This window comes from Ylistrum balloti, unplaced genomic scaffold (genome assembly GCF_031769215.1).
Source record: "Ylistrum balloti isolate Yb309-2 unplaced genomic scaffold, AGI_CSIRO_Ybal_v1 Utg371144, whole genome shotgun sequence".
In the NCBI taxonomy this organism is placed as follows: domain Eukaryota; kingdom Metazoa; phylum Mollusca; class Bivalvia; order Pectinida; family Pectinidae; genus Ylistrum; species Ylistrum balloti.
The window spans coordinates 597486-614368 of NW_026782627.1; the positions used below are offsets into that span (position 1 = coordinate 597486).

General features: G+C 37.6%; 1 protein-coding gene across 5 annotated transcripts in view; it reads right to left on the bottom strand.

Annotated features, from left to right (window-relative positions):
* Positions 1-4732: 4732 nt before the first annotated feature.
* The window catches only part of LOC132561067 (mitogen-activated protein kinase-binding protein 1-like), an 86971-nt gene continuing 74820 nt past the window's right edge, over positions 4733-16883 (bottom strand). For 2 of the 5 annotated variants that reach the window (XM_060225788.1, XM_060225787.1), the window contains 6 exons: positions 14254-14520; positions 13739-13831; positions 10060-11911; positions 9495-9745; positions 8295-8371; positions 4733-8038 (listed from right to left, as the gene is read on the bottom strand). In XM_060225788.1, the coding sequence (XP_060081771.1) occupies positions 7787-8038; positions 8295-8371; positions 9495-9745; positions 10060-11911; positions 13739-13831; positions 14254-14520 (2792 nt within the window). In that variant the 3' untranslated portion in view covers positions 4733-7786. The remainder of the gene's footprint in view (positions 8039-8294; positions 8372-9494; positions 9746-10059; positions 11912-13738; positions 13832-14253; positions 14521-16883) is intronic. The other 3 variants (XM_060225790.1, XM_060225789.1, XM_060225791.1) reach the window with 3 other exon arrangements.

Here is a 16883-nt window from a genome sequence, read left to right on the forward strand (position 1 = left end):
CATTTATTAATTTCCATTGGAAATAAACCAAACTGGGTTAAAATGTTCTGCATATTTTACACTTGGCATATTACAGCATCAAAAACCAAAGCTTTTCAAGATTTGAGGTGATTGTTAGGCCCTTGGGTCTTCGTATTTCTGATATAATGTTCCATCAGTATATTTTTAGATACGACATTCTACATTTAAAGACCACTTAGTGGCACAATTTTGTTTGATGTAGCTTTTGAAGGCATATATATCAACATATATGTATGATTTTTACTTCCATGGAAATCATCTGATTAATTTTAGGGTAAAATACCCTGTATATAATTTGAATTTATAGATCAATTTTACATATTGGAATTTGTAAATGTCTGCCGCAAATATTGTATCTACATAGCAACAAACAGGTGATTCTATTCACAATGGATCATTCGCTTCTGAAACGGATCACAATTTGATTTCTTATTGCTAGTTATAGGTATTGTCTATATGGTTGGCATAAACGTGTGTTTAACTGCCAATACCATATGGGAAGCTGAAGTAGTGAAATTAAATTTTTTTCTTTTCTTTTTTCTGTGAACTTGCAACTCACAATATAATGTCATTAGATACATGACTTTTGTAAAGTTTTAGACCAACAGTATTTCCAATACTTTGATTTTTGAACTGATTAGAAAAACAAAAACAGCTGACAGGTGACCATCTTGGATTTTGCAGTTAAAAATTCACATACGAATTTCTAAAGGGCCAGTTTCCAAAATGGCCCCTTCTCTGATTCAAATTTCCTGTTGGTGGTGCATTGCCCATGCCGTTGTGGTCACAAATCTATAAAGTATAAAGATTTGGGCCACTTGGTTTGTTTTTTATGGCTCCTCAAAGTTGTACCTTTCAGAAGCTGTCTAAGTGTTGATAAAATGTGCATGTTATGTAAAATATTAATGAAAATCTAATCAAATGATAGTCATCGTAAAGAATACATTCATGGCATGATTGTGACAAAACGTCATGTTTCCATCGCGCCATTTGGCTGTTTTATGGAAGAAACAATCTCAAAAATGCCATTTTCGATGATAACATTTTAGACACAAAAACTGTGTTTTTTAGAGAATACACCCTTTTATGGGCGTTGGATGCAAACCAATTTTTATCCTATTAAATAGTACGTAATATGCTATTGATGAGAGGAAAAATCATCAAAATGTAAGTGGTGGAACATTTTCAAATGTTGGGTTGAATTAGCCTATGGTTGAATTATTAACAAAAAAACGAGAGAATTTGCTCGGTATGTTGAGAACATGTACACAGATATGAAAAAAAAGTGAGAGAAACACTTTTTCATAAACAAATCCATGATGGCTACTTCACAAGTCCCCGTGGTTGAAGACATTGGCTGACAAATAGACAGAACAACAAACAAAACGTGTTCCTTATGATTTTGGTTGGTTTTCGCATTTACGGGAGTGTTCATAGCTACGGGCGATTGTATAATACCTATATTTATAAGTTTGGTTTGTCGCATGGTAACGGGGATCTTTCATATCGAGCCCCAAACATACTTTCGACATATGCACTCCGTTGCCGCATGGAAAACTATTTCAAGTTTTGTCGGAATTTCTTTACCTGTGGTTGTAATGGTTGAGGGTTTTCCAGCGTCCTGTAATACCCAAGGTAGTACAAGATACTGGAGATGTGCGCACACATTCCCATCGCTCTCTCTCCAACTGGGCACTGGCAGTAGTAGTCCTTTATTGGGGCCTCAACATCGGGTGAAACGGTGAACCGTATCCAAACGTTATATTTCGTTTGGCTTTTGTGTCGAGAATGTATTTGACATCGGAGATAAACCATTCGGTGTTGTCAAATGGTCCTTCATACGTTCAGCCATTAACCTATCTTTGGCATCTCTCTCTGGAGATCTCTGGTAGATCGGTCCTCTAATACCATTCAGACAGGCTGTGACGGTTCGAAGCAAAGCCTCAATGACATTGATATAGCTGTTAGACACCAATTGCGTTCGGAAGAACGTCCAGTGTTTCAGACGACCATGATAGGATTCCACAATCCACCTCGATTTGGTGATAGTTCTGTCAAGATTTGCTTGGACGTCAGAATGTTGACTTTGACCGGGTTTCAGGTATGACGGCATGCTAGCATTGAGGCCAGAGGCTTCGAGAACTGGTAGGACATCTCTAAAACCTCGGTCAACGACAACGTTGTCGTCTGGTTGTAGTCAAGTAACTAGCTTGTCCATGACTTTTTTTTGTAATTGTAGCATCATTTTTGCTGCCAGTGAATGGTCCTACGGTGTCCAGAATGTAGCCATCTGGTAAGGCGATGCTCATGAATTTGACATAGTTTCTCTTCTTCTGGCCACAGTAGGACATTCTCTGGAGCCTGTGGTCGGAGCTTTTCTGGATATAAATATAGGTGCCATCTAATATGGCAGTGGCTTTATCTCCAAAAAATGCTTCTGAAAAGACAGTGTTGTGCCTGAGCAATTGTTCTCTTGTCAAGTGATCGGGACCTAGAAATTGTGGGACTATCGATGTGTCTAATGCCTGTACTATGGAGTGGAAACTTTTGGACACACTTGACTTGGATATTCCAAAAAGAGAAGAACACTGACTCCAGGAAATGTCGGTTTTCAGTTTTACCCAGAACAGTAATAGAGCATCGTGTGTAGTCTTGGTATATATACCAGATGAAAGATATGGGGAACAGTGCGAGTGGATTTCGAGGAACTGATCTTTGGACCAACCTGTCCAGGCCATGCATGCTGAGTCATCAAGAGAAGAAAAGTTTATTGTAAACGCAGACTGGTTATGTGAAAGGACGTGCGACACCTCTAGGAGGTCATTAATGATTTCGGACGATTTCGATGGTAACTGAGATTCCAAGGAACCTCTACCATCAAGGACAACCTCTGTAGACGGATCTAAGTCGTTACCAATAAGGTGAATGGAGCAGACGCGGGATGAGGTGGGACACCACAGTTTGTGTGAATAGATCAGGTGATGTCTTGCACGTTTTGGTAAGACTGGTGATTTTGTTCCATTTTTTGGAAAGGTAACAAGACAGAGACAGCATTTTTTGTGTGAAGATGATCCATTCAAAAGATCATGAAGGGTCAGCAACGGCGGGATATGGGACGGAGAGTCGTCTTCTTCCTCTATTTCCTGGTTCTGCTCGGGTTCAGGTTCAGGCTGATTTTTGTTCCGAAGATACTTCATGTAGCACTTCTGGCAAATAAATGCTTGTTCCTTTGCTGACATCAATCCTTGTTGCACCAGCGTATCTAGGAGCCATTTATATTGTGGACTATTTACATTGCGTGCACTTCTGTTCTTATTGCCACTACGTTTCTTGAAGTATACTTGACACTCTTCTCCAACATATTTACCCTCCATCTTGAAACAATAACGATTGGTTTATGAAGCGTCGACAAAGTAACAAAATAGCAAGCCACCGATGATTGCTGTAAACAGCTAATACTTAGTAGTTTGGTACAATTATGCGAAAATGTGTGGTAAATAACGAACAACTAATTACACAAAATAACAAGACAATATAATAAATCACATTCAATACCTCCAAGAAGCGCAGAATTGATTGATTACTTAGAACAAAATAAAGTATTTCATATGGATAATCTATCTATTCGATGTGGCGTGGTCGGCAGGCACAAAGAAAGTGAGACAAGTCAGGGTCCCAACCCTGACAGAGCCACAACGCTTTGGAGATGGGACAATAAAACAAGGAAATTGAGACAAGAATAGCTAGCGTCGAGTGAATGATTTCGTAAACGTATAGACAAAGACAAGAAGATACGGATAAATGTACAAGGCCACACGATCAGAAAATTCAGAAAAGGACAGCTTGAGATAGAAGAGTATTCATGTATCAGGGTGTCCTCAGTGTAAATCTTTATATCAATACTATTTATTTAGTCGTTACACATCATAAAACTGTCATGAAAATATCCGCTCTGATATTCAATATAAAAGTTTGTATATAATAAGCTATATAATAGGGTTTCAGACAAGGTTGTTACTCATTTCCCCTTTTCTTTCAATTTACAACCACATTCAGGCGGCGATATGAGAACGTTCCACCACATGGAATTAGCTGATTTTTGGTACACATATGAAACAAGTAAAGCTCTATCCGACTTTCTGATGGAAATTTGCATCCAAAACTATATAACAGGAGAAAATTGCAAATTTATGGCATTTTTCTTCATAATTGTGTCTCTGCAAGTGCATTTTCATCCGAGAATATTTTTTTTTTTATGTTTTATGAATAAACAAGATGTTTTGGAAATATTTATCAAAAGAAATTTATACTATGTTGCTAATTACAATTTCGAGATAACCTTCTTTTATTAACGAACTTATGTCTTTGATGCTGAAATTGACAACATTATAAAGATACATTTTCACTGAAATTATGAAATCTGGGTGTCGGAAAGGTGTAAAATTATTTTTCGGAAAAGAAAAAAACAGTAGTTGAGCTAGATAAGAAATTATACGGGGGCAGGCTCCTATGGAGAATTAACATTACTGGAAACAGGCCCTTTCATATAATAACGAGCAAAAACAGAAGGGAAAGATCCCAGTCATAAAAAAAAATAAAGATCACATGATGATGGGAGCCAAGATCCCTCTGTGATCTCTTGTTTTCCTTACCAAGGTTTACACTTTGTGTAAAATGTTCATTACTATTAAAGAGAAAACATGAAACAGAATTGAAATCTTATACAAAAGTTTATTCTGTACACTGTTGTTTCATAAAGTCACAATATATTTACAAATAATACAAACACGGAAATGCATCTAGCTAAATTTGCATACCTCGATGGAATGAGACTGTGGTAGGTCTTGCATAGCTATGTTATTACGTTGTATATATATAAAGTATAACCATAGTTTTCTTCTCATTTAAATTCCACAGTTTCCCAATAGGATTCTCCTGTAAACAAATCATTTACAATCACACCTTCCCTCAAAAATCTGATTGTTGGTGGTATGTACAATATGTAGTAGGGGTGATAACGCAGAGACTTTGCCTTAATAGCAGCTCTAGCGAGGCTGGTACAGGATACGTGACTACCCTGAATGGCGATGGTCCCATTTATTAAAATTTGTTATAAAATACTTTGATGTACGAGATAAAATTAGTGATAAAAGAGAAGTGATATGATAGCACTTTACCAATGAAAACATCTTGCACCAACAAAAAGTATTGATCACAGTGTATTGGAAGACCAAAAGAAAATGACAACACAACCTTTCTTGGTAAATCTAACACAAATCGTGACTGGTTTTTTTTTAAGCTAATGAAATGTAGTGCTAATATTTTGATCACAAAAACAGTTTGTCCTAGTTCTTCAATGTCTGATAAATAAAGAAAACTTTTCTTTGAGACAAGTAAAGAAATTTTGCTTAAATGTAACACCAACCAATAATAATGTGAAAACAAATGTCATAAATTCAATCAACAACACTTTTTCACTGCTCACATTCACTCTAGAGAGAAGCAATTTTCACATTAACAATCATTTACTTTGGCTGATAGGGGGAAAGCAAAACCTCACATAATTGGCAGTCGGGTAAAAAGATTTGGCATGTGTGGAATTGTACATGTTTCACTATCACGTGAAAATGTATCAACTGTTTATTTGTTCAAATTGTGGTGGAAACACAAGTTTACAGTTTGATATATTGCACAATAAGTAACAAGTCAAAAGATTTTACAAAACATTTTTACAACCTTGGTACCGTAAACACATCAACTCATGTGATCAAAAAAGAAATAGTTTTTACAAGAACTAACAACACAAATTTTAGCTTTTTAATCATAACATGTACTTGTTGTGTTCTAAAATATCTGTAGTTAATAAATCCTTTGAAACTACATGTATTTGCTAAACAATATTTAAAAACATACAAATAGAACAACAATCTTCATGTTACTTTCAATCAATCATAACAACATATGCCATTTTTTAATAATCTGAAGTATGCTTATGTATAGAAATGATAAGAAGGCTGTACACTAGTTAAATCAGACATGGTAGTAGAATGTTTTATCACAAAATAGGGATACAAATGCCAACATGGCAGGCCATTTGGAAGACTTGCTGAGGTATGATATGTTTACTGTACAAGGTATTTCTCCTGTGTTGTGTTCAGTCTCAGTAGAAACGATCACATTCCTTACTCCTATCATAAGGAAAATAAGTACCAGAAATAACATTATAACATACACATACATTAGAAATTTGTTAGTCATAAATGCAAATCAACATGGAGATAAATCACAGCAAAAAAAGCTACAGGATAGAAATCTGTGGAATGGAACTGCTGCTAGTATTCTCTAAACAGGAAACTATATCAGCAACATTTTGTTACCTAACAATGCATCACTATTGCTTTGGCAAACACGAAACACAAATGACTAGGTCATTACACCCTTGCTCACTTCGGCAACGCACACGCACATGCACACACACACACTTGTCATGTAGGCTACAATCATAACATCCTTCCTCACTAGGGCAGGTAACACACTGGTCACCATAGAGGTGACAATCATCACATCCTTCTTCACTAGGACAGGTAACACACTGGTCACCATAGAGGTGACAATCATCACATCCTTCTTCACTAGGACAGGTAACACACTGGTCACCATAGAGGTGACAATCATCACATCCTTCTTCACTAGGACAGGTAACACACTGGTCACCATAGAGGTGACAATCATCACATCCTTCTTCACTAGGACAGGTAACACACTGGTCACCATAGAGGTGATAATCATCACATCCTTCTTTACTAAGGTAGGTGACTTGCAAACACCATTGTGACACTGTCACCATCTATACAGTTCACTACACAGTAGAGATCATTTATACGAACCTGTTCATTCCATGTTGATGGAATCTCACACACACATACAAAAATAAATGTTTATATGGCTGTACAAATAAATAGACAGGGTGAAGTAAGAGTAATTACAATGAAACATGACTATAAGCTAGGCAAGCCCTTACTCCCAGTCAACCAAGAACTATTTTATAATGAAATAGTCTTGAGCATTGTAAGATCAAACCACATGATCTATCTGAGAAATGGTTCACAGACTCGAAGAAAACAATATATTCACACTTAATGGACAAAAATATCCTTGTCCATATCTGTTAACACAACCAGAATAACGCACAACCCAGTCAGGCTTCGAACAATCAGTGCCCGATTGTTCAAATCAAACATCACATCAATTCAAGTCAATCTTATTGAGAATTAGTTACAAGTCTTTTACCATCTCGTTTCTTTTCTTCACATAATTTTGTTATTTCTAAAAAGAAAATGTTTTTTAATACTGACTAGATCAAAATTTGCAAACACGTCACATTTTGTTAAGCTTATTAAATGGGGCCAAATTATCACATGTATCAAAACAAAGAATTTCAGCACGTGGAAAGAACAAAAATATATTTATTATTTTGGCAAGAGGAAAGGGGGAACAAAATCTATCGTTTTCTGTCACCAGTTTTTCCATAATTTACTCTCGGAATTACAAATTATAGGCCATAGTGTGAAAGAGTTTACTGACTCAGCCAGAATGTGAGTAAATTTGTTGACTCTGCCATGTGAATGAGTTTATAGACTCTGCTAGAAAGTAAATTTGTTGACTCTGCCATGTGAATGAGTTTATAGACTCTGCTAGAAAGTAAATTTGTTGACTCATCCATTGTATCATAATGAAAATTTATGGGTCAAAATAGGTCAACAGTTTACTGTTTCTCTGCCTGAAGTTTTTGTGTGACCAGCTTCTCAAAGCGCTCTAACAGTTGGTCACCAAAGCTAGAAAGCATTGGTTCTAACACCTCCTTTGGAATAGTCCCTGGCATTGTGCTGCTCTTAGAAAAATCCTCTTGGTCACAAGTTCGAGACAAGAGATCAGAAAATGTCTGTCTGTTTTCTTTGACAGCTTCTACTAGAATTGATGCAGCTTCACTTGACTTGTTGTCACTACTAGAATAGACCTGTCAAGTGAAACATTTTAATATGTGTTAAATGACAAGAAAATACAAATGTCTAGATTAAAATAATAAAACTTCAGATTTCATCTTTTATTTAACAACAATAAAGATAAAAAGAACTGACATAATTCATTGCAACAAATTCAGCCTAATCATTAAGTCTGTTGGGAAATATACGATGCTGTATCACTATTCACTAAGGTATCATGGTAAAAACTCATCAGTAAAGACAAATTTACATGTGTCCCTGTAAACTTACCTGATCATACAGATCTGAAACCTTATTCACTGACTGTCTTAGTTCTTTAACTGCCTCCAAACATATCTGAAGATAATCTGGAAATACAAAAAAAAATGGATGAATGTAACAGGTTTTAATTTTCTCAAATCTCACGGTGACCTGTTGCTAACATCTTTTGTGCAGCTTCATGCATCCATAAACTTCTAACTTTTTCAACATTTTGCAGAAACTTTACCAGGCTAAAGAAGAACTAAAATCAAGAATAAGATGGTCCCCATCCCTGCTCGGCCAAAATGTGGTCAAATTGACTAAAATTTCAAAAATTTAATCTTCTAAACATCTAGATATGGTAGAAACAAACACTTCCCATGGATGGAAGAGTCTTAAGGTGTTTGACCAAAAACTGAGAATTTCAGAACCACAAAGTCTCACATTTCCCCACGAGAATATATTTTATATAGGAAAGTAGATTTTTTATCATAATTTGTTTAATTTCCATTGGAAACATTTTGAACTTGGGTAGAATTATTAGCACAGGATGACAGCTTTTTTGTGGCACTTGCAAACTACTTACCATTTAACCTATATATTCAATAATGCTTACCTCGTGTGACCGTCAAGACCACTACAACTCTTGTTTTTAATGGAAATGTATCAAACAACAAGATATAAGGAATTCCGTGTGAATATTTATGAGGTAATTTTTTACATGTAGACAAAATATTGATTTATCTAGCCAACAAGGGTAAGCATGAAGAACTGAAATTAAGCTGAATCCATTGACAGTGTAAGCGAAAGTGAATAACACCTGTAGATAAAGCTACATTTTGTACCTCGTTTGTAACACCTGTAGATAAAGCTACATTTTGTACCTCATTTGTAACACCTGTAGATAAAGCTACATTTTGTACCTCGTTTGTAACACCTGTAGATAAAGCTACATTTTGTACCTTGTTTGTAACACCTGTAGATAAAGCTACATTTTGTACCTCGTTTGTAACACCTGTAGATAAAGCTACATTTTGTACCGTGTTTGTAACACCTATAGATAAATCTACATTTTGTACATGTTTGTAACACCTGTAGATAAAGCTACATTTTGTACTGTTTGTAACACCTGTAGATAAAGCTACATTTTGTACCGTGTTTGTAACACCTGTAGATAAAGCTACATTTTGTACCGAGTTTGAGGTGAATAATGTTAGTAAACTGACTAACCTTGTTTGCGGGGACTGATGGGTGTGAACCCATTGGTGGCATTAGGCGAGTCATTCAGAGTTGACCGGTTGGAAATGACAGACGAAGGTGTTGACCTGGTACTGGATGTGGGCCAGTCTGACTGGAGGTTAGAGGTCAAATTGGTGGGAGTAGAAGAGTCAGGTTGGTTACTGGATGTTACTGATGCTGGAGAGTCGCGACTACTACCTTCACCCCCATGTACTGCCTCTAGTGCTTTACTCAGTGATAACCTGGAAGATTTTTTTAAACAAATGTAAACATCAAATTTGATAAAATCTTTGTCACTACCAGGTAAGCTTTTTCAGAGCACAGTGCTTCAGTTCCTAGATTGCTGTTTATGATAGAAGGAAATCAGATATGGAGAAACTTCCTCTCTATTTTGTTTTCAGGTATTGCTCTTTATTTAAAGCTCTGGTAGAGAAAACTTATTTGAAATAAAAGCTCCTAGTAGAAGACAGGTATGATAAATGTATAGTTAGACTCTTTCCTGACTAAATCTGTCAAAACACATGAAAATATGTTGAGGAGCACTGAATTAACTTACCTTTTACCAGTAAAATCGAGCTCTGAACTGAATGAAGAGGACTGTACAGTGGTATCCTGAGGTGGTGACTTTTCTGACCCCTCATCAGAGTCAGATATATCATAAGCTATGTGATAGTTACTATGAGGACTTAGGCTGCTGCCAGGCGAGGCAAACAATTTGGAGGCAACATCTGAGTCAAGGCTTGAGCCAATACCAGAGGAACTGCGTGGGCTGAGTGTTGAGCTGACAGGAGACCCAGATTTGGCGACACATGGGGTGGAGCCTGGGGATTTACTGGGGGTAAGTGTGATATGGGCTGTGGAGGTGGATCGAGGACTAGACTGCGGAGAGGAGTGAGACTGCAACATTGCTATCCTCTCCTTGATACTGGTGGAGTGTGCCAGACCATTCTCCTCTTCTTCTTCCTGTGTTCCTGATGGTTGGTTCACATAATCATCTGTTACTACCTTATTCACATCCTCAGAATAAAGGTCTCTCCATTTAGGAGTTGATATCACATTGGTACCAGACACAACTGGAGATTTTGAAAGAGAGGACACCTGGGGCAGGTCCCTTTCAGGTAAATCATTAGGACTGGCGTCTAGCACAGACAAATTCTGGAAGGCAGCTTCCATTATGTTTTTGCTGCGTATCTCAGCTGCAGTTGACTCTATCTCTGTTGCTATCTGTCGGTGGTTAGCTTCCTTTTGCAGTGACCTTGGAGACAAGGAATTAGAGGTAATACAATTTGTCATGGAAGACGATGAGATGGCTGTCATGGCAACACTGGTTGTACACACAGAACTAGTGTTAGCCACCGAGTACTTTGGGAATGTCGACGAATGTACAGATTGTTTACTAGTAGACGGTTTTGTAGATGACTTTGTTGAACATGCCGATGGTTTCGAATGAGACAACTTAGTGGATGATGATGTGGTTGTTACTGTTGAGGAAGTGTTCGTGGAGGATCTTGAGTTTGATCCCAAAATTCCTGATTTCCCCAACAAAATGTCTTTAGCCTGAGCCAGGGTAAGTTCTGACACACCTTTACGATTAGACTGAACTGCCCTCCTCATGAAGGTGTCTTGTTTACCCTTGGAAACCACACCTTTAGAGGGAGGGGGCATCAGATCTTTGTCCTCTTTGAGCACAGAAGACTTTTTCACAGTTCTATTGTCTGCACTAACTGCGGGTGAGGCTGGCAGAGATAACCTGCCAGCCCGTGTGGCACTACTGCTCCGTACACTCTTAGACACAACACCACCCATGGAGCTGCGTTTCACATCTGCCGGAGACTTGGAAGTGGATGTCCTTGCTTGAGAACCCTTCTTTGAAGTTGTCTTTGGAATATCCTCATCAAGAAGGTCACTATCTGATAAACTTATGTCTGATTGCACTTTTAATTTAGATGGAATATCATCGCAGTCTGAGTTTTTGTCTAAGGCCTGTAAGAGGTTTGGAGTTGAAGTGTAAAGTGAGGAGAGTTTCTTGGCCTCCATACGAGGTCGTGACTTTGGCAGTGACAGACGTTCACCACCGCTCAAATTTGTCATGGATGTACTTTTGGTGAGATTGGAGGAATGTTTGGGTGTCTGTCTGTCCTGCTGTGCTAGACTGTTGGAGGAACCCATTGACTTCTTGGCTTTGGAGCTTTCTGTTTGCCTATAGAGGGAGCTTTGAGACTGTGATCTAGGTGTCACCTTCTTTTCTCCACCCCTAATGGGCACTTCCACACTAGCCTCTCGTCGCTTTTTCTCCCGTTCCAGAGTTAGAGTGGAGGGACGTGACCTGCGACTAGGGGACTTATTAGTGGGTGTCTTTTGATCGCTGCTGTCCTCACTTGTTGATGATCGGCTGTCCCAAATGGTAGCTGTAAAGACCAGATAACAGGTTATATCCATGGAATTCATATATGCATATAATTTATAACTGACAGGATAAAGGACTTGTCTGAATCCTAATTAACTGTACTAACTCTGTACATAATCTATAATGGATGCCATCCATCATGCTTCTATCATGTGATGTAAGTGTAAAACATGTCAAACTGCAGTGACATGCACTGATTACATAGATTACAAACTGTCCTCAATATTCTTAAAAATCTAGAACTGTGATAGATAACTGGATCAAATTTCTAAACTACATTGTAGACACACTATACATGTCTGTTAACCAGTAGTAACCTGTGATATACGTTTGGAGTATACAGGTATTAGTGTACCAGACTACCCATACATACCCAGACTCTTACACCGCACCACATCTACCCACCAGTCATTATCAATATCAAAACCGGATTCTTCTTACTCTCACTCATATAACATGTAATGGTTTTTTTTCAATGTGTCAGGTTATTTACCTTCTCTGTTCTACACATAACATGCATCAAGGTTTTTTGGAGGTTTCAAAAATAGACACAAACAAACATTATGGATGTTAACTGAAGCATCCTTAAGTTGACTGTAGTCATGTGACATGGTGCAGCAGAGAGGAAGAGTCTGGTAACGACACTGTGATACAACTAATCTATTTATAGAAGTGCCCAGTAAACAAATGATATAGGGTGTTGGTATCACAGTGTGGTCACTTCAGATTAAAGTCACATACAAGTTGCTATATATGCTAATATAAAGACGAAATTATAAGTTGTACAGCATGTCTTCATCACCAAAGCTTGTCATTTCATTGGTCCAGCCAGTTCCACTGGTCTATATACATAAAAACATTCCCACAAAATGAAATGCTTTCGCAAAAATCAAAGGAGAAAATTAAAACAGAAGGTAGGTACATTTTAAGACATTAAAATGCAAAAATACGAAAACTGAAAACAAATTAAAGGTTCTCAATGAACCCATGCCTCATAGATGCCTATAAATTCCATGCCAAACTAACACTTCTCCAGGGCTACTTGTACTACACATACTGACAATATCAAAATGATGAGGCTCCAAAGCAGGAAGAGATGGAAATCAAATGAAGACTGAGGAAAGCAAAGATGGCAAAACAAAACATATATAAAATATCAGAGAAACGCGTTACTTTTAGATCAAACATTTTTTGATATACCAGGTACTGGTTACTTTGTAACCAATGTTCAAATTTAATCAAAACGCAAACAAATAAATGAATAAAAATCTAAACCACTGCTGTTGATGGACTGCAAAACATAAAGAAATGGCAACTAAAATCCAAAGTTTGATCAGTACCTCTGGCTTACATGACAAGTTAGAACCATACATTCAATGTTATATTGTTTCAGCCAGCCAATCAATGTTTTCGTATCAAAGAAACTAGGGGCCCTGCAATTAAGGTTAGAGAAGTAAGGATTACATGGTCGATATTAATGTATCAGATGTTAAAGACTGTACTGTTGAGGTTACCACAGTCCACAGGTCTGCATAGCTGAGGTTAACCTCTGGGTTAAATCTTTATAATTAAAGTAGGCGAGGATATAAGACTTATACCTTTGTGAACACACATGATAAATACTGTGAACATGTTTTATGGAATCCAGAGGTTATGATCAGGGATGAAAGTAACATAAGATAGCTCCCTGGAAACCCAGCGGGTTGTAGACTGTGGAGACAAGGGAGGTACCTTCAGTCACAGGATTTACAATATAGAGGCAAGAGATTACAGGTAATCAAACCAAAGGGTAAGGTTCCAGCTAACAATCATACAGCCAGAGGATTACCTCTCCTCCTGGTTACATGATGTGTTAACATCAGCAATGCACAAACTGAGTAAAAGAAATGACTGATCAAAAGTCTCAGCGCTTTCAAAGCTTCTGAAGTTTGAAAACAAAATACTCAGTTAACAGTCTTAGAAATCCAGCATTCCCCTTGCACAATTAAACTGATATCGTTTATTCAATAATTTTCAAGTCAACAAAATTAAATAGGTACAGTGTAGAGTATGATAAATTCTGCACAAGAGAAATTATGACTAAAAAAGACTCTCAAGATAAAGAAAATTATATGGACAGGTAAATTTTGTACAACTTAAAACTCTGTCATAGTTTACATTCAAATTAGTACATTAGTTGAAAAGCTTATGAAAACACATACCAACACAAAGCGACATGGATATAATATTCATAGACAGTGTGTTGGCTGTTAGAATTCCCCAAATATTAAAATTTGGATGGGTGTAAAGAACACTGGCATTCCCATTTATAGTGTACTTCATGCATTGCCACTGCAACTTTACCCCTGTTTGAGCTAGCTTGAGTCTGAGCCTGGCGCGCAGAAAGTGCAGTAGGAGTGGGGATCCGGCTGCGCCATGATGGCCTAGGTTTAGTAGAAGAGGCAGTTGTGCCTATTCGACACATGGACGCTTTTTTACCCTGAGTCTTGATGACTGGAGTGTTTGGATTGGAGGCACTATGCAAACAAGATGGCTTCTCCTCAAATATAGGTGTCTTTGGAAGGTCAAAGCTTGACCAACAGCGACGCAACGATTTTGATGTATGAGGGCCTAAGAATTAAAGGTTAAGCAGTAGAAATTTATCGAGCAGGTCTACAAAAATGGCTGAGTTGCCTCCCTTGTGGAAAGTGTCAACAGCAACTTTCTCAAGATCTCCCTTAAACTTTATTACAATTTAATAATGAAATAATAATAATTATCAGCAAAGAAAAAAATATGTTAAAATTATGTTTTTCAAGTTTCACAAATCAGTTTTCTTACAAGTATGAATAAGTACACATCAGAATAGTCTAACAGTGGTATATATACATCCAAACTTACCTCTATATATTCTACATCACAAACTGTCCAATCATAACATGAGTAAAGATTATTTCACAAATTTTGTTTTTACAAACAGAAAACAATTTCATTTGGAAACTGCAATCAAAGTCAAATATACAAAAAAATGGTTTCCTCATAAAACATCTTTTAACCAAGAAATACAACTTGAAGGTATTGTAAAAGATGATGGCTACCGATAGGTCTTTGATTGATCCCCAAATACAGTTCTACAGAAGGGACACAGAAGCATGCAACAGTTAAACGCTAGAGTGTAGTGAAAGAGTACAATGTGGAGTGGTTCTACGAGTCAGATGATAAGACACATTGTACAATGCGGAGTGGTTCTACGTGTCAGATGATAGGACACATTGTACAAAGTGGAGTGGTTCTACGTGTCAGATGATAGGACACATTGTACAAAGTGGAGTGGTTCTACGTGTCAGATGATAGGACACAATGTACAATGTGGAGTGGTTCTACATGTCAGATGATAAGACACATTGTACAATGTGGAGTGGTTCTACGTGTCGGATGATAAGACACATTGTACATTGTGGAGTGGTTCTATGTGTCAAGGTGATGGCACACTGCCTTCCATTGTAGGTACACTAATAACCACCACTGGTACACTATCTATCATTGTGGGTACAATATTTAACACTGAGGGTACACTATCTATCACTGTAGGTACACTATCTAGCACTGTAGGTACACTAACACTGTGGGTACACTATCTATCACTGTAAGTACACTATCTATCACTGTGGGTACACTATCTATCACTGTAGGTACACTATCTATCACTGTAGGTACACTATCTATCACTGTAGGTACACTATCTACCACTGTAGGTACACTATCTATCACTGTAAGTACACTATCTATCACTGTGAGTACACTATCTATCACTGTAGGTACACTATCTATCACTGTAGGTACACTATCTAACACTGTGGGTGCACTATCTATCACTGTGGGTACACTATCTATCACTGTAGGTACACTATCTAACACTGTAGGTACACTATCACTGTAGGTACACTATCTATCACTGTAGGTACACTATCTAACACTGTAGGTACACTATCTTACACTGTAGGTGCACTATCTAACACTGTAGGTACACTATCTATCACTGTAGGTACACTATCACTGAAGGTACACTATCTATCACTGTAGGTACACTATCACTGAAGGTACACTTTCTATCATTGTAGGTACACTATTTTACACTGTAGGTACACTATCTATCACTGTAAGTACACTATCTATCACTGTGGGTACACTATCTATCACTGTAGGTACAATATCTATCACTGTAAGTACACTATCTATCACTGTGGGTACACTATCTATCACTGTAGGTACAATATCTATCACTGTAGGTACACTATCTATCACTGTAGGTACACTATCTATCACTGTGGGTACACTATCTATCACTGTAGGTGCGCTATCTATCACTGTGGGTACACTATCTATCACTGTAGGTACACTATCTATCATTGTAGATACACCTTCTATCACTGTAGGTACACTATCTAACACTGTAGGTACACTATCTAACACTGTAGGTACACTATCTAGCACTGTAGGTACACTATCTAACACTGTGGGTACACTATCTACCACTGTAGGTACACTATCACTATCTACCACTGTAGGTACACTATCTATCACTGTAAGTACACTATCTATCACTTTAAGTACACTATCTATCACTGTGGGTACACTATCTATCACTGTAGGTACACTATCTAACACTGTGGGTACACTATCTACCACTGTAGGTACACTATCACTATCTACCACTGTAGGTACACTATCTATCACTGTAAGTACATTATCTATCACTGTGAGTACACTATCTATCACTGTAGGTACACTATCTATCACTGTAGGTACACTATCTAACACTGTAGGTGCACTATCTATCACTGTGGGTACACTATCTATCACTGTAGGTACACTATCTAACACTGTAGGTACACTATCTTACATTGTAGGTACACTATCACTGTAGGTACACTATCTATCACTGTAGGTACACTATCTAACACTGTAGGTACACTATCTTACACTGTAGGTGC